Below are 23,710 nucleotides of genomic sequence, written 5' to 3'. Positions count from 1 at the left end.
ATTCCACTGTGCCTTGGTACGAAGATCTCCTCTGGACAAAGAAAGAAATGTCGGTGGTCTTATGCAAAACGAGCGCCGACACTTGCTGCGGCCATCGCCGTACAGTGGCCGGTTTGCTTTTCAAACCTAGGATCAACCAGTCTTACAGCTACAGCCAAGACCTTCAAATTAAACATGGCCCACGGCAGAGCTTCGCCTACCAAGTTTCTCAGTCTGCCTGAATCTTGCGGACTCTTATTGCCGCAATGTTGCGGACTATACTCCGTACGACTACGCACCTGCACGGAGTGATGCAAGTTGTCCGAAGCTACAAATCTAAGTTGCCAGTGGCTGTGTTGGCTGCATACACGTGGACACAACTGATTCAAACAACGGCCACCTTGTTTGCAGCGAAAGTCATTGTTTATGCAGGCACCGGCCGTCCTTTATTGGATCGAAGAAAACAAATTTTCAAATCCCTCGCGGCCAAAGGCACACACATCAAGCTCAACCCGCGAGCCTCTCGTGTCTCATCTGCCTGCTGGCGACCGGCTAATTGGGAGAGAAGATCGTGATTATTGTTCTCCATGGCGAACAATCTGCCCATCTGAAATGACATCAACGGGAAGAAGCAGAGCTATTCATTATAAATTTGGCTCCTATTGCTCGGCCATGCCGATCTGCTTCATCACGGCCCTGAAAATGTTCGGTTGCCTTTTTGGTTCATGCCGCTTTTTGAACAGCCTGCACTGAACGCCAATTCCAACATCAACAGGGAGGGGGTTCCGGTGCCACGAGTTTCCAAAAATACGGTAATCAACAGGAATGCAAACCCACGTTGTGGAGACGGGATGAGAAAAATTGAGATTCGGCCCTATGCGGTGGTCATCACAATGCAAGGTACGCCGACGACTTATGAAACATCCACGCAAGGGAGCAAGGCAAGGCAAGGCAATGTAAGGAAGGCCGGCATCATGTTACGGAACCTCCCCCCACAACGGAGCCAGCCGGCTTTTTCTATCCGTCATCATTGCCACCACCATTGTCTAGCTGAGACAATTAGTTCACGACAACTCGTTGAAGTTGGTGGGATCATAAAACGATGTGCTGTCGTTCTTGAACCACCACTTAAGGAGTGCCGATGGTGGCTGCAGCAGCCACGTAGCGTCGGAACTTGCATGGCGTCGTCGTCAACCACACAGCGTCAATGTGACAGCCGCGGAAACCACAATAAATTGACGCTCTCCAAGGGTTCTCCAAGGGCTAACGACAACAACTACCAATGGAAATTCTCAGGTAGATGCACTTATTGCCTTTTGTGGTGGCATCCTGGTTATCGGAACACAAGTCTGCACTAATAAGGCTCTAATCTCCCACGACCCTTTGCAATATCGGATAATTAGTCACGGAGGGCCTGCATGCTCGAAGCCTGCCTGTCTGCCAGTGCTATCATTAACCACGCTTCTTACGCCAGCTTGCTTGCCGAACCAGATCGAACTTCGATGCCGGCTGTTGAGAGACTTAGTCACGGGGACTTTTCATGTGTGTCAAAGCAGGGACCACCTGCTGGCCCTCTCACCCTTCAAGGACCTTCATTGCCCGACAGCTTGCGGAAGAGGGGTGCTGCGAAGAGATTGATTATTACATGCTGTCCGGAGTACGGAGTGCAGAAACTGTCCGGACTTGTTTACGTGCGCAAACTGGCCCTTGTGGGAGGTTGGTGTTGGGCGTGAAATTAAGAACAGCGACCACCCTCTCTTCATTGATGATCTTTTGGCAGTTTTGGCCGTAACACAGAATGCAAAGCAAGGTACAGTATTGTATTTTTCATTTTCCTCATAAAAACACCAACTGTCGACCGGTCGATGCATGCCGTTGCACAAAAGGCTAGGAGGCACGTGGACAAGTTGGGCTGCCATCATGACCAACACCTGGTCGGATCAAGAAGCTGATCTGAATAACAATTGATACAGCCTATCCCACCATTGAACGCAATCGCCTTTTGGTGGGCAACCCTGGGTACAGCTGCGGTTGGGCAAAGTGCGGAGCCCAGAGAGGCTTGGCTTTTTGTCTGTGCACTTTCCAGACAGTGTCTGAAGACTATTGCCATCTTGGATCTGCACACGCCCATACCCGTTCGTTGCCGGGGTTGAGCTCCTTTGGCAACATGTTATTCGTATATATTGGGCCAAGCACCTGGCAGGTTTAAGAGTCGACGATTGATGGCAGTGCATGCAGTGAATGCAGTGAATGAGTGCTACCAAACCTCTTCCTGCATCCGTTCTCAGTTGAAGGGTCTCACCAAGAGCGGGTCACCTTGACCTCCCTACGTGTTCGCTCGGGCACTTCAACTCTAGAGCTTAGATCCAACCTCGTTTTGGGACAAAGACCCTGTGTCGGGAAATGATTCATCTCCCGTGAACCTCCTAGACGCGTTCTTAGTATGTATGCAAGAGAAAAACATAACAAACACACAGATCTGCTCTACTCCACACGTCTCAACGCCTGTAGCAAACAGGAGTTGAGTTTGGAAATTTGCACGGAGCGGTGTTTTGGTAGATGGCAAGTCAAGCAAAACCAACTTACCATCCTCTTTCAGCGCCTCCACTCAAGAAGCTGCAATCGCTGTTCAGCTCACAGTCCCAACCGCCTATCATGTTCACTTTCGAGGTATCTGCAACGATGTCAACCAACGAACTTCAAAACCCAGTACGTCCTCCCGCAACTCGGCATTATGTACTCCGTAGTGAAGTAGCCAGCCAACACGGGTATGAGACAAGGCAGGTACTGTAAAACGGGGGGCAAGGGACCTTGTGAATGCATGTGTCATGGAAAACAGCTTCCTGAAACGGGGATGGGAGGTGTCTACGTGTAAGCAGGCAAGCAAGCAATCATGCGTACCTGGTGTTGAGTATGGTGGCGAGTGTGAATGGCGGTCATCGCGGCTGTCAGATATATTGTTGTTTCCTTTAGCGGCGCCACGAGGTATGCGGTTGTAGACGCTCAAACCACAAGTGTAGGCGTGGAAATCGTCAACGTCAACGCTGTCCGGGATCACGCCGGTAAGAATGCGGCCGATGAGGATAATCACCGCTGCATGGCTGCACAGGACAATTGCCCGCGTTCCATCAGCATCACACTGTTGAATGATACCCCTCAGTGCCTTTGTTATCCGCTCCTGCAACTGATCCAGGGTCTCGCCCTTGGTGGACGGCCTCACGGTCGACACGTACTTCTCATCGTATGAAGAGAACATGGCCTTGAGGATGCCAGGCGCAGCTGGCTCCGGGTGATCAAAGGGGGCAGATCCGAACCACTCACGAATGCCATGTTCGGGCAGCATCTTGGTCACGACTGTACCGGTGAGCCAGGGTTTTGGCGTGTCATAATCATCAGGCGATATTTGCAGCGCCTGGGTCTGCTGTGCGCTCTTCTTGGTCTTGTGCTCCTCTTCCTGGTCATCATCCGCTTCTAACTCCTTCTTGGCCTTGTCCTTCTGCAGCTGTTGTTGTTCTTGTTGTTGTTGCTGCTGCTGCTGTTTTTCCAGTTGGCGTTCCATAAACGGCACCATTGTCTGGAGGCATCGGTAGAAGGGGCTTGAATAGACCTTCTCTACCGCCGGATTCAGGGTGTCGAGATGCTTCCCCAGTTCCTTGGCTTGGTCTATGCCATAGGACGTGAGAGCCGGGTCGCCCTGGATGCCTGTCGGCGAGGGAATGCCCATGTACACGCCCGTCCTTGGATCAACTGACCAACTGGAGCGAAACTAAAAGGTGCAACAATAGCAGCAGAGCCCACCTGTCAATAAAAAAGTTCCTGCAACGGACCAACAACCCATTATTTTGTGGTATTGTCCAGAGTGTCGGGAAACGCCACTTACCCCATGTCTAACGACGTATATCTTTTCCAACGGCATTACCGGTGTCGTAAGGGCTGGACTGGTCTGGTCTGGTCTGGTCTGTACTGTGTTGTGTTGTGTTGTATTCTTGTTTTGGGTTTTCGGGGGTGAGATTATGAGAGATCCTTGTTAAGGAGGAGAGAATAGTCAGCGGGCGTCAATCTCGCTACTTTTGCTGTTCGATGTTATTGTTGGCGGGCGCACTCCCCCCCCTTCCCTGAGCCACGTTGGACCGTAGAGCCGGTGAAGAATAATGAAGGATCAGACTGAATTCGATTCGATTTGATTTGATTTGATTTGATTCGATTTCCCCTCGTCCAGCGGCGAGTGAATTCAAGGAGGGTCTCAAACGGTGGGTGGTTGGCTCACAAGAAGGCACGGGATGTTGGATGTTGAAGGTTTTCAATGGGTGCTTTGACTGGGCTGGCATTCAGAACTTTCTAGGTTTCGCATTCATCATAAGTACAGTAATGTGGCCGAGGTTAAAAGGACTGGAAGAAGTTGACCCCACAAATGAGTCTGTCTGGTGCCAAGTACCTAGGCTAGGTATGTGAGAGTCCTTAGACTTGCCGTCGAGTCCCCCCATCTTTTTGATTTGAGGTTTTGACGGCGCCGGCAAACAAAGTCCCCGACCACCCAAATCCCAATCCCAATTTCAAACACACGACATGACCGACAAAATCTTCACACTAGCAAACATCAAGATGTCACTCTTTTCCAAACAACAGGGTACCATAGATAGTTTGCCTCTAAGCAAAAACAAAAGAAAACAAAGTCGCCTCCCCAGAAAAGCACCTAAAATTAGAGGCGCAAAAACAGCCTCATACATTCATCCATACATGGCTGTCATCTAGCCCCAAAAGTGGATCACAATACCTCGACACCTTGAATCATCCAAACCCGTCTCCCCAAGCATGTCAATTTTTTTTTATTGACGATTTCTCTCTGATTGTCACAAAATTTGCGCCCCCTCGCACAGAAAAGCTTGTTCCGCATTGTGAAGAAATGTGGCGTCAATTAGCGCCCTGTGACAACCATTGAAAGTGCTAGGCTGCCATTTTCGCAAGGTCCTGCAATGAAGAACATGACATAGAAAGCTCAGGGATGAGATTGAACAGTGCTTTTCGCGGAGTGGTGGAAGGGGGGGGGAGGGATTGTTATTCTACTTTGTGTAACAATGGGAATTTGGGCTGCACGTTTCAGTACGGCAGATGGAGCTGCATGGAGTAATTTTGTTTTTTTGCATGTTCCGTTTCGCAAACGGTGTTGTAGGACGGTGCAGTAGATGAGATGAGCTGAGGTTTGTGCTGCGTTGGCAGTGCATGAGATGAGGACTGGGTATATATGTGGCCGTTTCTGGTTGTGGAATATGCACGGGAAATGAAGTTTGAGTAATCGGTATGTACAGTACAGTACTGTTTAGTGAGTACTATGTTATGTTGTGTAAAGTATGTGACAATGACCTCCAATGATGATGATGTTGTTCCATCTTGTCCAGATCTACCCCGTCCTGACGCCGTTGAAAATTCACATTCTAGATACACAAAAAAGAAAAACCAAAAAACATTCTGCTGAGCCCCATCCCATGATATGTCTCACATTAACAGCCCTTGTACACATCCGTGCACCAAGGAAGATAAATGCCACATGTTTTCCATCCCATGTTGCGCCGGTTGTGATGGGAAAGGAGAACAAAAAACTCCCGGAAATCTACTCGTCATCCGTCATATTCCATGAGCTCGTTACATGACCGAACAAGCTCCCATAGTTCGTGCTCGTCGGCGGCCGACGATGCCGCCATCCTCCTCATTCATATGCAGGGCGTGCGCTTCTCTGGCTCGTCGTCGTCGTCTTCGGTGTCCTGCACCTCCCATTCCGGCCTCTTCGTTCGCCTGCATGTAATCTGCCCATTTTCTCTCTAGCCTACCTGCTGACGAGAGGTCTCCTCGCAGCACTCGTTTTTGGTGCTCGTCTACCGTCATCTGAAACCCGTAGAAGCACTTGAGACCAATAATCTCTGTAGGGTAGGTCACTTTTCCTGGTTCCCCAACTGCAGGCTTGATCTGGGCGTTTCTGAATAAAACTTCTCGGATGCCCGTCCAAGTTACGTTTTGGCAATCGTAAACTACCAGCTGCAGGGTAACCTGTGGTCGTTGATTTGCCCTGAGTGATCTGTTTGATCGCTTCATGACCATGGCAGCCGCTTCCGCTAGGGAGAGGTCACTGATTCGCGTGTTATCCATGTCAACACTTTTCAATCGTAGACACTTCTGTAGCACAGGCAGCATTCCGACGTCGCTGATGTTTTCGCAGTAGCTTATCGACAAATGTTCCAGTGTATCCGCACATGGTGCCCTGGCAAGATGCTCCGACATGAGAGAATTCGTGAGGTCTTCCAAATCTTCCAGTTCCAGGTGGGTTAGCCGAGGAGTTGATGCTAAGATCGGCTCAAGTGCAGCATCAGTTAGTGATTTGCATCCTGAAAGTTGAAGACCTTCTAATTCCGGTACCACGTATCCAATAGCCTTGACGCCAGCGCTAGAAAGGCGGTTGCATCGACTCAGATCGAGGTGTCTCAATTTTCGTGCCGGAACAATGGGCCGTTCGGTAAGAATATCAATCTCTGGGTCAATGCCTTGCATCATGACTTTCAGAGCGTCATCAGTCAATTCGACACATCCACAGAGAACAAGACGTTCGAGATTGTTGGTATTAAAAATAGCCTCGGCAGTTGATATGTCGTCAAAGCCCCGGACTTCGCCAGCCCTCAAGTCTCTCAGTCTTGGGCATGACTCAATAATAGCTTTGATTCCCTTGGCTTCCACCTTATCACACCATGAGACGTTGAACGTTTCCAACTGCGGGCATGAATCTGCAATAATCTTGCAAGACGTGTTCGATACGGCAGAGAGACCAGTCAAGTTCAGATGAACCAGCTTGTCATTCGTCCTCAACAGCGTATGCAAAGTGCTTTTTTGAAAGTTTCGGCAACCTTCCAGGGTGGCATTCATCAGGTTCTTGCAAGCCTTGACAATAACTTCTGTCCGCTTATAGTGCTCGACTTGCACACATCCTCGAAGATTCAAATCCTTTATAAACGGGCCAGCAGCCACAATGATCCTGGCAAGCGACTCGGCCGGAATCTCTTGATAGAATTCGGATGCGTCGAGCGAGGTCCAGAGCTGTCCGTCAAAGCAAAACCTATAAAACGTCTTGCTCACCCTAGACGCCTGAACCAATTCTTTCGGCCGTAGGAAGGAGAAAATCTGAACCCTAAGCTCGTGCGGCATCTTCTCCCAGAATGGAAATGCAGGTTTTGGAGGTGCTTTTATTACGGCCTGAGCTTTGGTTTGCGCTTCTTGCTTGGCAGAACCGAGACCGGGCGGAAGGGTCGCTGTCGCGGGTGATCCGTTTTGGTCAACATTGTCAACCTTTCGAATGGCAAGCTGGCTCTCGATGCTGTCATGGAAGGGAAACTCATGGCTAGAAGTCTGTGAAATGGAGACCGAGGAGCTTGGCATACCAAGCGGCGACGGCTGAGGAGTAGATGACCTGGCGCTACCTGGAGTCTGTGGAGGCCCAACAGCAGCCAGACTGGCACAAGAGAGTGTTCCTCTTGTGCTGTACGGACTGCTTACGGACCTCGAGCGTCGTAGTCCATTCAGTGATGGAGATGAGGATATACGCTGCAGTCCACGGAGAAGACGCTGACGGCTCTTGCCTTTGGTAGGCGTTCCGGGCGATGTGGGGGTAGTGTCGCCATTTGAGACTGGGGCCGTAGTCACGACGTCTCTGTCAATGATGGCGGCCATTTTCGGTGACGGTGGTATACGATTTCCGTCTGCTTAGGCGTGTGAGCAATAATTCAAAAAGTCCAAAATTGTTCCCAGGCCAGCTCAGCCTCCTTGCAGTGAGCCGTTTGATAATACTGTTCAACCGTTGTCGTGTCCCAGGTGAGATGTCGTTGAACGGCGTAGTGGGGTTTGCTTCCCTTCAGATAAGGCAAGGTTGCCACTAGGACAAGACGTCGAGTGTTGCAAAGCGAGTTGGGAAAAGTTCAATTCATAACAGATAAAAAGAAGAGGTGCGATGTTGGTTGTGATCGCCAGCCACCGTCTCGCGGTGATGCTCGATCCAGCGAGCGCGGAAAGACAACGAACGACCAGTTGACACAATAGACAAGAGGAATGCCGTTATCGTCGATGGGAAAGTTGGAGGTGGCCTGTCTTGGTCTGGTGGGTGCTGCGATAAGCAGCCGGCCAGTTGAGATCAGCGGACCAGGGAATGGAGGGAATGGACAATGGGACCAGACTTGACCGCGGGGTCACGGTCACCTCCAAGGGTCACCAGGCCGCACTCGGAAACCCAGCTGGTGTGCTTTCGAGCTCACACCAGACTCAATGCACGAACCAAATGCACGATTTGTATCAGTCGAGGCGAGGCACATGTCCAGAAGAAGCCATCACCATGGTCATACGGATACGGGCAGGGCGGGAGGGGAGGAGGAGCAAGACCAGGACTGAGACTAGGAGCAGGAGGGAAAAGGGCAGAGGGTCTAGCACAGTCTTATTGAAAAGAGTGGCCGAGTGTGTTCATGTCTGGTCTGGTCTTCCATGTCTGATGCCGTCTGGTTTCCGGCGGAGGCGGCTCAAAGAGGATACCAAGAGACATTTTCCGTCCCGTCAACTTTGCCTGTGCTGTACTGTACAGTACTGTAACTGGATGTATATTCCTCGTATCCAGAGGCCAGCTCCGTACCTCTCTGGTACCTCACCCACCAGACCGGGCACACAAGACTGGAGACGAACAACTCCTGATGCAGCAACATGGTCATTCCCATTCCCCATGCATGGAGCCGTTGAAAGAGGCGGCGGGGACCCTTTGCTTTCTCCTCCCCCGAATTAACACTTTTTGGGATTTGGACGGGTTCCCCACGGTCCCGGCCTGTCACGGACAAACTAGCACGCTTGCTCGCGTGGTTGGTGTGCTTGGTGTGCTTCGTGTGTGTCCATGCCAACTTTTTTTTCGTGGTGCCCAGACGGTAGCAGTAAGCCCCATGTTGATCCCCTCTCAGGACCCTCTCCGGACCCACTCAGCCGCCTGTTGGTCTTTGGACCGTCAGACCAGACCGTCAGAGCCTCTCAGGTTTGGGGTTCAGCAAGAACAGAGGTGAGCATTGAAGCGAAGGGTCAACCAGGTTTGCAAAGGCTGGCCGCAGAACATTGACACTCGTGTCAAACAGTCTTCTGATAGTACCGAGCGCAACTTTTGCTCATTTTCTTTCTCGCTAAACCCTCGGGATGCCAGCCCTCCTGTGTCCAAGATAGATTAGCGCCAATCGTCAACTCATGCTCGTTTTGGTCCGGACTGCCTCTTTGTTTTAGCGCCGCATGCATGTGCAGCACTGGCCCAGGTCCGCTTCTCGGTCCTCCTCCACCGGGGGACCCACTGAAGACATCTGGAAGAGTGCCAGCTTCCACCAGACGCATAGGTGCATTGGCAACACAGCATGTCTGGTTGCATGGCTGGGCACTGCGAGTGATTTTTTCCCAAAACAAAAAGAACCAGACCAACCAGTTGACCAGACATTCAATTCTGTTGGTGCTTTGTTCTTTCTCTAGGCGCTATTGCCGTAAGCCACCCAAAAGAGCTGACATGACACTACTGTATTTCTCCGTAATCCAGTCCAGAGCAAGGGGCAAGCAGCTTGGAAAACATTTGACCCAGACTTTGTCAATCATCTTCGTCAGCCCCGTGTATCAGCCAGAAGCAACCATCCGCAACAAAACCCGTCATCGTGGCATAACTGACACATGAAGCTGAGTTGTCGGTGAAAAATGTCTCTGGTTTGAAGTTACAGACTTGCTGTTTAGTCTAGTCGTCCGTCTCTTCCCCTCTGGCTTCGCCTCGCCTCGCCTCATTGTGCTACTTTACCAGTCAAAGGATGCAAATGTCCGAAGCCTAACCATGCAAGGTCGTCTTCCTGCCAAATGCTTACACAGCAGATCGTCTCCTGTTTGGCGGAGAAAACGGATGCAGGTCAGCGTCTTGTACTACGCCCTTTGGCGGAAAGATCAAGGAACAGAAACAGAAACAGGAACAGGAACCGGATGTGTGTGCGTCAAATTCTCACTCCTGACTCGTTGCGATGGCGGTGGACGGGGCCAACATGAGGCTTTTTGATGCATCTGTTCTCCATTCTGGTGCAAGTCAAGTCGTGTGTGCGTGTGCGTGTGCGTGTGCGTGTGCGGGAGCAGCAAACAAGTACGGAGTACATAAGTAACCACAAAGTTCCCATGTTCAATGTTGCCACTAGTAGATCGGCCATGTCGCTAGTTCAAAAGGACATCCGGGCATCTGGACATCTGGACATCTGGACATCTGGACCCTTCGTGCTTCCCCGGCGGCTGGGGTTGGGGAAACTGGTCAACTGGTACATAATGCCAGCGACAACGACCAGGGGTTCGATGTTGTTGAATGTCTGGTTGGATGCAATGCTTTTAGGCTCATTCAGCCAGCACTTCGCGAATCTCTCTTTTGCTACCCTGCCTGCCGCCATACCATAACCCACCTCAACCCATGCTGCTTGCAAAAGGTCTGGTACCTCGCAAAAAAATGCTGTTGAGAAACATGCCCTGTGTTTCCCGTGCTTGGCAAGGAGGCGGCTGGGCCAGACTCGATCAGACTTCATGTTGACATCTCCCCATTTCATACCCCGCACATGTCTTGGTGATAGATAGCCTCAGTGCCCCTGCCATGGTAACAATGGTCCCTGAATTCAAGGTAGCCTGGAGCGATCAATCAGAAATAGCACAACTAAATCGTGCCATTTTGAGACAGAGATGGTGTTACACCAACATGACATAAACGCATGGCTGTTTTGGATGCGGACGTAACGTTGGAAGCTGAGGTTGAGGTGGCGGTTGAGCCTCGTCCTGAACGGAGCTATTGATTCTCAGCTCATGCCCAAAGCTAACACACAGATAACCCGTTGCCTGCCAGTGAGCAAATAGATAAACCGGCATTTGATTCTGGCCGTGTGTGGACAGGTGTAGCAATAGCAGTTGCTTGCTGCGTGCTGTCTTGGTGGTGCGTATCATGCAATCCGACAATGTTTGAGGTGAAAAGTACCCAGTAGGTATTCAAACAAGAAAAGTTCCCAACGCCGCCTAGTGTATAGTGGCGGGTCAAGAGTATTTGAGCAAGGAAGGGTGTCGCGTATTGCGTTGTGTGCTGAGGACATATTGAGCTGTCTCAGTGTATACTTTGATACGTCCAAATGCCCTTGAATATAGACTGTATATGTACACAGGTATCAGCAAAAGACGTTGGATTAGCATACTTGCTTGGCCCTTGACAAATCCATTGAGTCTAGGTTACTGTCACGTACTATGATGCACGTACAATGCACTTGTTCACAATTTTGAAGAGGCAGCAGCCTGCAAATCGAGTTGACCTGTATTCGGACGTGCAAAGGCGTCAATGTCGACAAATTATGCCCAGAGCCGCATTTTACCTACCCGGTACGAAGTCCACGATGCCAGCAGGAGCAATGAATGGGACACCTCGGCCGGTTATTCTCTGCATGAACCCCGTATGAAGTACTTACGGTAGATGGCTAAGGGGTTTTGTCTTTCTTTCTCAAAAAGACAGGATATCCCACCGGCAGCCGCAGGTATCGATTATGAAGCGACATGGAAGTATGACCGGGGCAATGCGTGAGCTTATCTCCGCAACCTGTTGAGCCTCAACCTCTCTATGTAGATTCATTGGCCCTCTCAGGCCATTATAGGAGAACAACTCCTTTGCACCTAGAGAAACCCAGCTGCTTTCCTCAACCACAGAATGTGAGCAAAACATTTGCGGATCCACATGCAAAACTGGTAAATGGGGAGCTTGGAGACATTCACGTGTCGTCGATGCGGACCATCCCGGCCAGAACCGGAGAAAGCTCGACAAGCAGGATCAACACTCGCCAATGGTGTGGCACGATATTCGTTCAATAGTATCAAGGTCATGGCAGCTCCCTCATATTCGGCCAAGACTGGCAAAGTCACCGGCTTGAGCAGACACATTGCATTGCTCGAGATAGGGGCAAGCCACTGCAATTGTGCGAGAATAGATCCAAAGAAAAGGAGCCTATCATTCTAAGGTTTCATGTTAGCAGATGTAGATTTGGTTAGTATGCCTTTGGTGTAGAGAAGTCTGGCCGAGTCTGGCCCGGTGAGGCTGGTCACCTCCTTCAAGTCCAAGCCAAGTAACAAGGACAGGTCCAAAGAGCAAAACGGGAAAGGGTTCTCTTTGCTCTTTTCTTTCTTTTTTCCCTTGGTGCGAGGAGATCAAGATAAGTTGGCTGGTGGGGTAGATGTGCAATACCAAACAAGATGAGGAGATTGCTGTTGAGACGGGATGTTGAGACGCCAGCAAAGCCATGCAGAGTGAGACGCGTCTTGCAACACCAAAAGCGATGGAGCTGATAGCCAAAACTTAATGCACTCCTTTTTGCTGGCGAGGACGTCAATTGGCGGTGACTGTATCTGGATGGGGCGTGTTTCTAGTTGGCCCGGTTTGTCCGGTGAAATGGCTACCTGCTCAAACTGCTGTAAACATCAAGCAAGGCTAGAATACTGCCTTTTGGTATCCGAGACACGGACAATGCCTTGTGCTGCGCGGCAGCCCTCGTTTTAGGCCCCGTAGATTGTTGTATTGATCAAATGCAAGAGGAAGACATGTAGATGTCACCGCAGTTCCGGGCAGATCGGACGGGAGAGGGCCTCAGCGGAGATCAATATATGTAGCCAAAGTCTTAGTACGGAGCGTTTCCTGTCTGGTGCAATGCGGCAATGGCGCAGATGACATGCCTCAAGCCCTGAGTTTTGACGTCGTGTGGGAGATCAACGCGGCGGATTTATCGGTAAGTCTTTGTTCCCACTGGCGGCCATGATATGCAAATACTTGACTCGGCATCGGGCCAAACAAAATGGCAGAATTGAAGTCTGGTGGTTTCAACATCGGGGCTTTGGCTTTGGCTTTGGCTTTGGCCCCTCTTCTTGCCCCTCCAAAAGGGTTCTTTGGGCAGCCAAGACTCGCAAGTCTTCTGTCCTGCGTAGCTAGAGTGCCGACGGAGTAAACTTGAGAAGTCAAATGGTCTACTTCTGTTGACCAGACCAGACCGACCCCTTGATGTCTGGTTTATGCTATGATCTCTCCAGCCTCAAGTGCTGCCATCTCTCCTGTCCTGTCCTGTCTTGCCTTCCCTTTTGTGGTCCCAGCGCCTTCCCCATCAACTGAGGCAGACGTCACAGCAAGTCGAGCAGAGCACCTGAGTGGCCCAGTACTGTCGAGTCTGGCCTGGTACGTACCTCGACCCCGGTCCGGCTGTCCCAGCACTCATCTCATGCTGCAGTGCCAAACCTCCGCCCGCAGGCTCAAAAAAGTGTCAAAATTCTTACGACTGGGTTGTGACCTCAACCGCAATCCGTGTAGACATCTCCAAGTTTTTGTCTTTTGGCCACAGTACTCTAAGCTGTGGCGTCTGATATCGAGTGCAAAACTATTTTTTCCCTTCACCTGCATTCCGAACTGCTGACCTGAACACTCAGCGAGACTCGCATAGGCCAAGTACCCGGGCACCGGATCAGACCAGATCATTGCTCAAGTGGTGGTCAACTGAACCAGACTCAAGTGCTGTCAACTGGTCTGTTGGTCTCTTGGTCCGTTGGTTCACGCCTCCTTCAGCCCACCTGCCCATCCACCACCATCCTTCTGGTTTCATCGTGTACCGACCATCCTGCTTCACAAAGCTGAGCGAGCGAGGCTGAGCTTTCTTTTCCAATTTGACACGAACTGCTTACCGGGCAACATCGTGTACTTCCACCAGACCACTTGCTTTTATTTCATTGCCGCCCGCGAACTCCTCTGACAGTGTTTTCTCGGCGCGATTGTCTCGCCGCCTAGGATGCTGCAGATGCATGGCGGGCAACAAGAACAACGTGTGTGCCACCCACCAACATTTACTGCCATGACCAACCACGGCCTTGCTGACTGTGCCGGTGCTTTCAATTATAGGCACCGATGACAACACCGGGGAGGGTGATCGAGGACGTGGCAAGCTAGTCCCGCCGCTGTCATTGCCAAAGAATCGCAGCACGGGTAATCTTGCCCTCTCCGCCGACGCGACAGTTGATCGAAGTCGATACCGCATGTCTTTTGAGGGGACTTCGAGCTCTGCCATGGACTATGATGCCCTAGCAAGGTTAGATTCTTTGTTGAAAATGCCATTTTCCGGGCCCCTTCGCAATGTTGTGAAACCATATTTTGGCTAATCCGGACTGACATCGACGTTTTGCCAATACAGGTCCTCGCATATGAACGACCATGAACATGGCGCAGGAATCACTGGGTTGCGGCGCATTCGCCAGCAACACCCTCCCTCTCGAGCTCCGACGATGCCCAGCTCTACCGCCTCATCACGAAGTCCGTCCGTTGTTGCACTCTCGCGTTCGACCTCCATGAGCGCCATGCTGGCGAGCACCGCCAGTAACCAACATACCACTGGTCCGGCATCACCGAGCTTCTCTGAAGACTTGTCACGATTTCCCTCCGAATCACTGCACTCCTTCTCGTTTGCCCATCAGTCAGAAGAGTTTATACATAATCGGCAGACGGTACTGAAACGCTCCATGGATTTCATGAAAGATCGAATGGGTTGGTCGATGAGCTCGACGCAAGCAGGACTCGCCAGCGCTCACGCTCGTGTTACAGGCGATGTCGATACACAAAATATGCTGGAACTTCTTGCACGAGCCCAGCTCATTGGGGCTGGAAATTTGCCAAACCCGGATCCTGCGGCCGTGGCACCACTCACTGGCCCTGCCGATGTGACTGGTGAAAACATCTTCGAGAAACAGTTCATGCCACAGCTTTCTCGGTCTAGTACCACGGCATCAGACGCTGGATTGGTAATCGGTGGTCATATTCAAACTCCAAAATCCCCTCTTGTTCGGTTCCAGACATCTGATGGCGCCGGCGTGGATAGTCTCCCCGCCGTCCCAGAGCTGGAGCACGAGATCTTGACCCCGGCTCAGGATTCACCGAACAGAGACGACGAACTGGCCGACCCGAAGGCAAAGCCAACTTCCAGGCCAACGAGTTTGAAACGGACCATGACTGATACCCTAGGAATTTCCATGCAAGATAAACTTATGGACACAATGGCCCAGCCATTTTTGGCCGGGCAGCCAATGTACGAAGAGCCACTGACGTCGCCAACGGCATCACACGCTCCAGCGCCTGCAATGTCCTTTCCAAGTGCAATTAGTCCCACCCCTCACGGCCATACCAACAGATGGGTACCTGCAGCTCAAGCCATCTTTACCACTGAAGCGAAGCCGCCATGGACCATCATTGCAGCCAACGATTTGGCGTGCCTCGTGTTTGGTGTAACAAAGGCCGAAGTTCGCAAAATGGGCATCCTGGAGGTAGTCCAGGAGGAACGGCGGGCTTGGTTGGAGCAAAAACTCCTGAGTGGCGACGAAGAATCCGCAGATGATGCTAAAGAAGGAACGGTACACGAGAGCCCAGCCGCCTCTGCGGCATCAACACTGCTTGGTGTTCGCTCGGGTGGGATCACGGCCCAGCTTCTCAGCAAGCCTAATTCACGCTCTCAGCCTTCCAAGTACGGAACCCGACGGGCGCAGACTGTTCATAGTGGCGACCCAAACCCGCCGGCAGCTAGGGGCAGCGGACAGCATCGCAGCAATCTTTCAAGAGGCGTTCTTTTATGTGGCGATGTTGTTCCTATACAAAAGCGGAACGGCGCAACGGGTTCTGCGAGTTTGTGGGTCAAGGAAAAGCGAGTTGGCTTGATCTGGGTTCTGGAAGAGATCCATGAAGATGTTGCATACGTGACGATCGATGAGGAAGGCTCCGTAAAAAGCATTTCTGGAGCATCAGACACCATCTGGGGATCCAAGGCAGCCGGATCTGATTTTGATGTGGCAAAACTAATACCCCGAATCCCCCGTCAAGGCATTGATCCCACGATTGGTGAGATTGACTTTGCCCAAATTGCGAGGAGGAAGTTCTTCACTTGCCCCAACACTCATCAAGTCAATATCCCCTGCACCGTAGAGCAAACACGTGGCAAACTCGAGCTGCGCGTGTCGACCTTCCCTCACATGGCCGGCATTATTGTCGTTGACCCCGTTAACCTCAAGATCCGGAGCTCCAATTCAGTCTTTTGTGGGGCGTTATTTGGCCACGAAAAGCCCGACGGACTGCCTATTGAGTCTTTGATTCCCGACTTCGATAAGATTGTCGAGATATTAACGCAGGAGGACGGTCTGCAAATGCTGGATGGCATGGTCGTTCCCGAAGGAAGATTCAGAAGGGCTTCGGCTTTCCTAGCCCTCAAGGAGCACCGTCCTGATGCTGCTGCACGATTCCTCCAGCCGGATGGCCTGCCAGCCAGACACCGTGATGGGTCCGACTTGAAAATTGATGTTCAGATGCGTGTCGTAGAGAGTGAAAAGCACACAAACATCGCTGAAGAGACAGTACACGAAGGAAGAGATGAAGATGACGCAAACAGTGGCGATGACTCCTTCTCAGTCCCTCACAAGGAAATGGTATTCGCCTTATGGATCACATACTCACGGCATCTGCATTCACATGCTCGCTTGAATGTTGATTCACCTGTGTCATCAGGCACTACCACACCGCTCCACCAACCTTCTCCGGGGCAAACTCCTCCCGTGCATACTCCCATAGAGATTGCCTCAGATGACGACGCTCCGCCAAAGAAGGAAGCGCGAGTGGCGGCCACGTTGTCGAGACAGCTTAGGGATGTAGCTTTGAGCGCCGCAGCGAAACTTACAAGGCAACAGAAACCAACACAAGCGGGTGCCGGCGAAAAGACGACGCCAGCTAGAGCCGTCGAGCCGGCTCGCAAAACCACCATCAATGACTACACTATTCTCGAAGACATGGGCCAGGGCGCATACGGTCAAGTCAAGTTGGCGCGGCACAAGTCTTCGGGCAAGAAGGTTGTGTTGAAGTATGTCACAAAACGACGCATTCTGGTTGATACGTGGACAAGAGACCGAAAGCTAGGAACAGTACCTCTGGAGATACATGTACTAGATTACCTTCGAAAACCCGAATTCAGGCACCCCAACATTGTCGAAATGGAAGGATTTTTCGAAGATGATGTCAATTACTATATTGAGATGGCTCCTCACGGACTGCCTGGGATGGATTTATTCGATTACATCGAACTTCGGGCTAATATGGAAGAGGCGGAATGTCGAAGTATTTTTGTTCAAGTGGCCAAAGCCATACACTTCCTACACACAAAGGCACTTGTCGTGCATCGTGATATTAAAGATGAAAATGTCATTCTGGACGGAGAGGGTAACATCAAGCTTATCGACTTTGGGAGTGCGGCATACATCAAGAGCGGCCCTTTTGATGTCTTTGTAGGCACTATTGGTGAGTATTGTTCATTCTATTGTCTATTATCGAGTCATGTTTGCTAACGACGCTTTAAAGATTATGCGGCCCCGGAAGTTTTAGCAGGCAAGCCATATGGCGGCAAAGAACAAGACGTTTGGGCTTTGGGCATTCTCCTATACACAATCATTTACAAAGAAAACCCGTTTTACAGCATCGACGAGATCATGGATAGAGACTTGAGAGTTCCCTTCACTATGAGCGACGAGAGTATCGATCTTGTCCGCCGCATGCTCAACCGCGATGTTAAAGAGCGATACGACATTACCCAAGTGATAAACCATCCGTGGTGCAAAGCAGTTGATTGAATTGACATAGAGGATACCAAGGAGAACAGAGGCAGGACTTGGGTTATCAACCCTGTACGGTTTAGCAGGTCAAGAATCTGAAGTGGGAGCCGGAGTTTATGAAAACCGCAGAAGTCTGGCGGACACCAGCAATGAGTAGTGAGCATAGAAGGGGATGATGACCAACATATATCAGGATTGAAGACGCCTGACATGAGTGCCAGCGGCCCGACGGCATGCTTGCGCGCACGGGGGGAATGAATAACTACGCATATATCACGAGTGAGGAATTGGGAGGGAACAGGGGCACGGGAATCCTTCGCAACAAGACTCACTTTACTATTATCATGGGAACGGCGTTGCATATTTGTCAGATGTGAGAAACGCTAGAAAGAGCAAAGGTTGGGCATAGGCGTACAGAAAGAACGTGAGAGAGCAAAGCGTTCATGCATCGTGTTTATTTCTTGCCCTTTCAAGACATGGTTGGCATTTTTTGGACTGATATAACAATATAGTGGTGGAATTGAACAAATAAATCATTATGGAAATTATCCTTCCCATATACCGCCTGTACATGGACTTGCCATTTCAATGATAACTCAGTTCGGGATTAGCCCTGAAATTACACATGCACCTACACTCGGGCACAGGACACTCGACGTGTCTTGCAAACCATTGCCTCGCATGATCCAAGTGAAGAACATGGTCGCAACGTAGACAAAACGTAGGAAACCGTCCTGCCATGCGTGTAGACTCCTTCTCTTCGGGCTTATCCGACCGCGGGACGCCTACAACTTCCAAGCAGACCACACATCGGGGCAGATGCCTTCCACAGTTAGGACAGCTAATTCCAGAACTGATACTCGTTGCCAACAAGGGGTTTCGGGTCTCCAATGTCGGGTTGGATGTCGGTGGTGCGACGCCCTGATTCGCAAGGGACGTCTCGGCATCGCAGTAGACGCACCGGAGGGCGATTTGGCGTGACGGGGGCTTGAGGGTCGGCACGCCATCGCGCTTGGAACGTTTGGTAGACTCGACTTCAAACTTTGTACGCTGGAAGAAGAGTCTGTGTCGTTGGAGGTGGGCTCTGTAGGCGTTGCGCCAGGCTCGGCACCGGATGTCGTCTATGTAGCGGGGGTATGCGATGGACAGAACCAGCGTCGCTGTTTGGACGTCATGGAATTTCTGGACATAGCGAGCGAATATATCAACTAGCTTGTCCGTAATACCTGTGAGTGCAATGCCCTCTATGTCGCCGTCCTCTATGGCGAGGGAGACGTTCTCCTCGAGCCATTTGGTGAGCTGGTTGTCGTCAAAGTTTCGTACGGCGACGACAGCACGATCTGTAAGCGGGAGGGAGCGCTGGTTCGCAATGGAACTCCAGTCTCCTGTTGCGATGAGGGAGGAGATGGCGCGGAGGTAGGGGTCTGTTTTGGATGCCACGGCGTCGTCGAGCTCGAGGTGTTCTTTGGGGAGGTGCTTGCCGCCTCGGCCCAGGAGCTGGAGGGACAGGGAGACGAAGAGAAGTTCGGGGTGGACGGCGCTGGCTTTTTTGAGGATGGAGATGGCTTGTTCGGTGTCACCGCGGAAGAGAGCGCGTGAAGCGACCATGGTGTGGATGGCGGTGGGATATTCAGGGTCAGCTTCGCGATCAACGCCGTTGGGGTCGTGGCGCTGGGGGTCGCCCCAGCTGCAGATTTCGAGGCAGAGTTGACGATGGAAGGGTTTCTTGGTGGGAGCGCCGTCGAATTTGGGGAGACGGCGTTTCTTGCAGAACTGACCGATGACGCGTTCCCAGTGGGAGGGATCGGGGATGGCGGCGCCAGGTGCGAGACGGGTGATAGAGTTTTTGCCTGGCTACATGTTAGTGGGTTGATGAAGCTTGCGGAGGGACTTTTATGATCGTACCGAGATCGTTTGTCCATATAGAATGAACACCAAGGTAGCTGAGATCCATGTTCCCGAGGAGCATGCCTCCGTCATCAGCGGCCATTTCGGCATCTATTAAAGTGTCAGGCCAAATACTCGGTTGATGTGACGCGATGGAGAGAAGAGAAAACATACCTGCTACCCAGTCCCAGAGAAACCTTCGCCAGGAATCGTCAGATAATACGGTCCGATTGGTAGCCGCGTCAAAGAGATACTTCTCCTTTGCTCGGAGGAGCATTGAATGGTCAACCACACATTGCGCCTCCCTCGGTAGACCTTTCACCGTCGCCAGGGTGCCGAGCAGGGCTTCATGTATCTCTCGACAGGATACCAAGCTGTTTGAAGCCAAGGATATTTCATTAGGCCTGTTGTCTAGATGTTTGGGGCCATTTTCTTGAGCATGTTGCTCGTCTTCCGCTTGTTGATCAGCCTGTTCGTCACGGACATATGCCCTGATGCTTTTCAATTTTTGCGTGATAGAGGTGGCGTTGAAAAACGATTCTGGCAACGGGCGAGAAATTTCATCTACATGCTCAACAGTGGCCGATACGGACGCACTATCCTTCAAAGCACTGCTAATACGTCCCACTATGCCGCTCTTTTCTGGTCCAAAGATGGGCACGTCTGACAATGCCTGCTCAGTGATCAAAGGCCCCAGAATCTCTGATGTCTGCGTTGGTTCAAACTGCATCAGGTCAAGATATGGCGAATTTTCTAGAGTGAGTCAGCGTCCTTCTCTGCTTTTGACTGACTGTCACGGCCTGCTTACCTTCCAAGCCCCTATGGGGGGCTTGCCATGGGACGAGTTTATAGACGTGGTCTGAAGTTCGAGACGGTTGCTCTAGGATATCAAAGGCACCGTTCGCCCGGAGAACCAACAGTCTGGGCCGTAGGGCTGTGGAATCCAAGGTGACCCAGTCAAATGAGACGATTCGGTCGTTCCGTCTAGAGTTATCTCGATATGATACATCCATCTCGTGAGACCTTTGAACCTGCAGCAACTCAGGGCCCTCGTGTGGCGCCATGCCAGCAGACACAATTTCCTTGGTCGTTTCCAGAACTTTCAGCTGCCCTGTTGGCGAAAGTGCTGCCAGTAATCCACGTCGGTCGCGACAATATCGAAGCGACCGAACAAGAGAGTGTTTGCCTTCGGTCAAAAAGGGATCAGAGTCAGTCTCTATCACCTTGTCAAGCCGAAGAGTTCCTCCCCATGGCAGTTCGTCCTCTTCAACAGCTTGCATATATGAATGAGAGGCCACTGGTCGGGATGTGGCTCTTCGATCCCAAATCATGACGCCAGGATGATCCAAAGCAGATGATGCGAAGAAATTCTGGTCAACGTAGTCAATAGCCAGGTTGTTGTTGCATTTTGTTTGAAACGTGATGTTTCCGCCCGGGTCTAGACAGTGTCAGTAATCAAGTGTATCAACGGACCTTGACAGAGTTTTGGTGGCATACCTCGAAGATCGCATATTCTTACGCCTTGACCCTTGATGCCCGCGACGAGGGTGAGTGGGCTATCTTCGAAAAACTTGATACTCGAAACGGAAACGCTTGGCTCAAGCCTCGTGTAAGAGTCAACGAAGGTGGATGCAGCATTCGGAAACCCTATCTTGGGCGCCTCCTGGGTAGAGAGGCGACTGACATCCCAGACGTGGAGGCTCTGATCCATTCGTACACGATCAAGACCAACAGCAAGGAGGCCACCGGTATTGAACGCAACTGCCTGGCAAGTTCGTGCCATCTTTAACCCAATTTCGGCATATGCGTTAGAATTGTCGTCAATTTTCAAAAGATTGATGATTCCAGAGCTCGTGCCGACAGCTAGCAGGCTGGTGTCTGCCGGAGACCAATCATAGGTCGTGAGAGGAGGGAAATCATCGTGCCGGCTGAGCTTTGAAAAATCAAATTGATTTTTATTAGCATGACCAGTGGGTTCATACAGTTGTACAACGCGGTGCTGTAAATTAATATGAACAAAGCTGTCGACAGATGAGTTTGGTGACCACTTCACCAGTCCAGGCTCCGGCCGATCCATTTTGAATGATGAATGCCTGGCAGCCCTTTACTTGTACTTTGAGATGGCCGCGAACCTAAGGGCACAAATTGCGCCCAACGTGGTGCTCGTGTTTCGCGACTCAGATTCTCTGCGGATGAGAGCTTTGCGATGCGATGGTGAAGGAAGATGATGCCCAGTAACAAGGAGCTGTCCTTAGCCGCTGACCGACGCTGCCATTGACCTTTGGAGCTCGTTGACCAGCTGCATGGCTCCGCGAAACTGGCCTGGTAGTAATTTCTACCACGAAACGGTTCGTCGCGAGTCGACGTTGCATATATTGGACACGGCGACGTCGACCAATGTATCGCAGACGATTTGACGGTTCCTCCGCATGCGCCTGGTGCTTTGTAGTACAACCAGTAGTACAGGGAGGAGCTCAGGCGGTGATTGGCCAGCAAGCTGGACAGCTCCTTCCTCCCCGGCTGCTGAATGTTGTGGGGTTTGGTGCTCAACAGCGATAAGATAACAGCGGCTCCAAGTTGGTTAGCGCCTATATTTTTTTGTCCCAAAGCAAAGTCCCCACACCGTCCATCAAAAAAGTTGCCCATCTCTTTCACCCAAGCGCATCAATCCCATCACCACTGGGTGTGCTTTTGCCCTCGAATTGACATTCCAACTCCGTATATTTCAGACTCAACTCGGTTCCAATTCGTCTGTAGTCTAGCGACCACTCATAGACATGAAGCGACCATTTTCCGACGTCGACAACGATGCAGAGTCGCAAGCACGACCGCCCCGAGCAAACGGCTTCAATCCGAAGCGCCAGAAGCAATACGGAACCGGCAAGCACAAGGCGAAGGAGGGCAGCCTGGGATTTTCAAGGAAGAGGGCTCGGAATATCGAAAGATTGCTACAGCGGAAGAAGGATCTCCCCGCCAATATTCAAAATGACATGCAACGAGAACTGGAGGCACACAAGTCCACCGTCTCAGACAAATCTTTTCAGAAGAAGCGAAGTGCAATGATTTCGAAATATCACATGGTTCGATTTTTTGGTAAGCGTATTTGAGTGTCCGTTTTGCTTTTTCCCTAAGCATTTGCTAACGCCAATGGGTTGAAGAACGAAAGAAAGCTTCGCGATTAGCAAAGCAACTCAAACGCAAGATGGAGCAAAATCCTGATGCCGACGATATTGAAGATCTGAGACGCCAACTTCACATTGCGGAGGTTGATGAAGCGTACACGATGTATCATCCTCATGTAGAACCTTACATCAGCTTGTACGGGAGTCAGAAAGCAGAAGGCAAAGACGAGGAGGAGGATGCAGCGGACGCCAGTGAGACAAAACAGACCCCGATAGCCAAAGCTGCTCTTAACTCTGAACGACCGCCGATGTGGTCTGTCGTCGAGAAGACCATGGAAGAGGGACTTGATGCGTTGAAGCAGTTACGGGAGAGGAGATCGGCAGGCGATTCAGCGCCTGCTCCAAAGAAGTATCGTGCAGCGGTGAATAAAGCTGCATCAAACAACACAGTGCCGAGGCCGCAAGCCAAAAAGACTCAGGAGCAGAAACACCCTGTCTCTGTCAAGGATACGACCGGCAAGCAGGGCAAGGAACAGCCGCAACTCAACAGAAGAGAGCGAAGAAGGCTTATGCGTGAGGCGATGCCTGCGAACAAGTCTGATGACGATGATGATGGTGGATTCTTTGAGGAAATGTAGTTGGAGACAATTGTGATTTGATAGGCATAGCCCGGATATTGGCGTTGAGAATACTCTGTACATCTTTGATAGCATGCCTAGGATGAGGTAGCATATAGTTGCTATTCATAACAGAACAAAGAATAAATCTGGCCCATTTTTTCCTAAGGAAAACTCAATTCGACAAGGTCGCCTTTCTTCCTTGTGTCTTTTTCTACTGCATATGCATGAGACTCAATGAGGATGGTCGTCAGCAGTTCTATGTAGTGTCACAAAGGAGCTGTGAAAAGTATAAGCCAGTTGGTGGAAAGCAAAGCACAACAAGGCTCACTCACCCCCACCGGAACAAAAAAGTGAAGCGGCTCCATGTCCTTTGAGCCAACAACCAGCTGCTCTCCCAATACT

General features: G+C 51.1%; 10 protein-coding genes across 10 annotated transcripts; 2 read left to right on the top strand and 8 right to left on the bottom strand.

Moving 5' to 3' along the window:
* Nucleotides 1-2,332: 2,332 nt before the first annotated feature.
* On the bottom strand, nt 2,333-3,703 carry VFPPC_02870 (RNA polymerase III transcription initiation factor complex component; the record flags this gene model as incomplete). Its single annotated transcript, XM_018282451.1, has 3 exons — nt 2,333-2,405; nt 2,566-2,653; nt 2,881-3,703. The coding sequence occupies 3 exons, from the start codon at nt 3,701-3,703 to the stop codon at nt 2,333-2,335; spliced, it is 984 nt and encodes a 327-aa protein (XP_018146929.1).
* A 340-nt stretch (nt 3,704-4,043) lies between these two features.
* On the bottom strand, nt 4,044-4,307 carry VFPPC_17563 (hypothetical protein; the record flags this gene model as incomplete). The annotated part of the gene is made up of 1 exon (XM_022429261.1): nt 4,044-4,307. One exon carries the CDS (start codon nt 4,305-4,307, stop codon nt 4,044-4,046), a length of 264 nt encoding a protein of 87 aa, XP_022285712.1.
* A 732-nt stretch (nt 4,308-5,039) lies between these two features.
* On the bottom strand, nt 5,040-5,201 carry VFPPC_15572 (hypothetical protein; the record flags this gene model as incomplete). Its single annotated transcript, XM_018293325.1, has 1 exon — nt 5,040-5,201. One exon carries the CDS (start codon nt 5,199-5,201, stop codon nt 5,040-5,042), a length of 162 nt encoding a protein of 53 aa, XP_018146928.1.
* Nucleotides 5,202-5,619: 418 nt separating this feature from the next.
* Nucleotides 5,620-7,689, bottom strand: VFPPC_02869 (F-box domain-containing protein; the record flags this gene model as incomplete). Its single annotated transcript, XM_018282450.1, has 1 exon — nt 5,620-7,689. The coding sequence occupies one exon, from the start codon at nt 7,687-7,689 to the stop codon at nt 5,620-5,622; it is 2,070 nt and encodes a 689-aa protein (XP_018146927.1).
* Nucleotides 7,690-10,214: 2,525 nt separating this feature from the next.
* On the bottom strand, nt 10,215-10,589 carry VFPPC_17564 (hypothetical protein; the record flags this gene model as incomplete). Its single annotated transcript, XM_018282449.2, has 1 exon — nt 10,215-10,589. The coding sequence occupies one exon, from the start codon at nt 10,587-10,589 to the stop codon at nt 10,215-10,217; it is 375 nt and encodes a 124-aa protein (XP_018146926.2).
* A 136-nt stretch (nt 10,590-10,725) lies between these two features.
* Nucleotides 10,726-10,977, bottom strand: VFPPC_17565 (hypothetical protein; the record flags this gene model as incomplete). The annotated part of the gene is made up of 1 exon (XM_022429262.1): nt 10,726-10,977. The coding sequence occupies one exon, from the start codon at nt 10,975-10,977 to the stop codon at nt 10,726-10,728; it is 252 nt and encodes an 83-aa protein (XP_022285711.1).
* A 1,060-nt stretch (nt 10,978-12,037) lies between these two features.
* Nucleotides 12,038-12,310, bottom strand: VFPPC_17566 (hypothetical protein; the record flags this gene model as incomplete). Its single annotated transcript, XM_022429263.1, has 1 exon — nt 12,038-12,310. The coding sequence occupies one exon, from the start codon at nt 12,308-12,310 to the stop codon at nt 12,038-12,040; it is 273 nt and encodes a 90-aa protein (XP_022285710.1).
* A 1,525-nt stretch (nt 12,311-13,835) lies between these two features.
* VFPPC_02867 (CAMK/CAMKL/PASK protein kinase) lies at nt 13,836-17,697 on the top strand (the record flags this gene model as incomplete). Its single annotated transcript, XM_018282448.1, has 4 exons — nt 13,836-13,869; nt 13,946-14,132; nt 14,235-17,368; nt 17,429-17,697. 4 exons carry the CDS (start codon nt 13,836-13,838, stop codon nt 17,695-17,697), a joined length of 3,624 nt encoding a protein of 1,207 aa, XP_018146925.1.
* A 567-nt stretch (nt 17,698-18,264) lies between these two features.
* VFPPC_02866 (WD repeat-containing protein) lies at nt 18,265-21,643 on the bottom strand (the record flags this gene model as incomplete). Its single annotated transcript, XM_018282447.1, has 5 exons — nt 18,265-19,529; nt 19,585-19,677; nt 19,741-20,319; nt 20,375-21,004; nt 21,064-21,643. The coding sequence occupies 5 exons, from the start codon at nt 21,641-21,643 to the stop codon at nt 18,265-18,267; spliced, it is 3,147 nt and encodes a 1,048-aa protein (XP_018146924.1).
* A 700-nt stretch (nt 21,644-22,343) lies between these two features.
* On the top strand, nt 22,344-23,326 carry VFPPC_02865 (nuclear protein involved in pre-rRNA processing; the record flags this gene model as incomplete). Its single annotated transcript, XM_018282446.1, has 2 exons — nt 22,344-22,659; nt 22,725-23,326. The coding sequence occupies 2 exons, from the start codon at nt 22,344-22,346 to the stop codon at nt 23,324-23,326; spliced, it is 918 nt and encodes a 305-aa protein (XP_018146923.1).
* Between the last annotated feature and the right edge of the window lie 384 nt (nt 23,327-23,710).

Source organism: Pochonia chlamydosporia, chromosome 2, assembly GCF_001653235.2.
Source record: "Pochonia chlamydosporia 170 chromosome 2, whole genome shotgun sequence".
NCBI lineage: Eukaryota > Fungi > Ascomycota > Sordariomycetes > Hypocreales > Clavicipitaceae > Pochonia > Pochonia chlamydosporia.
This window is presented reverse-complemented; position numbering and strand designations above follow the sequence as displayed.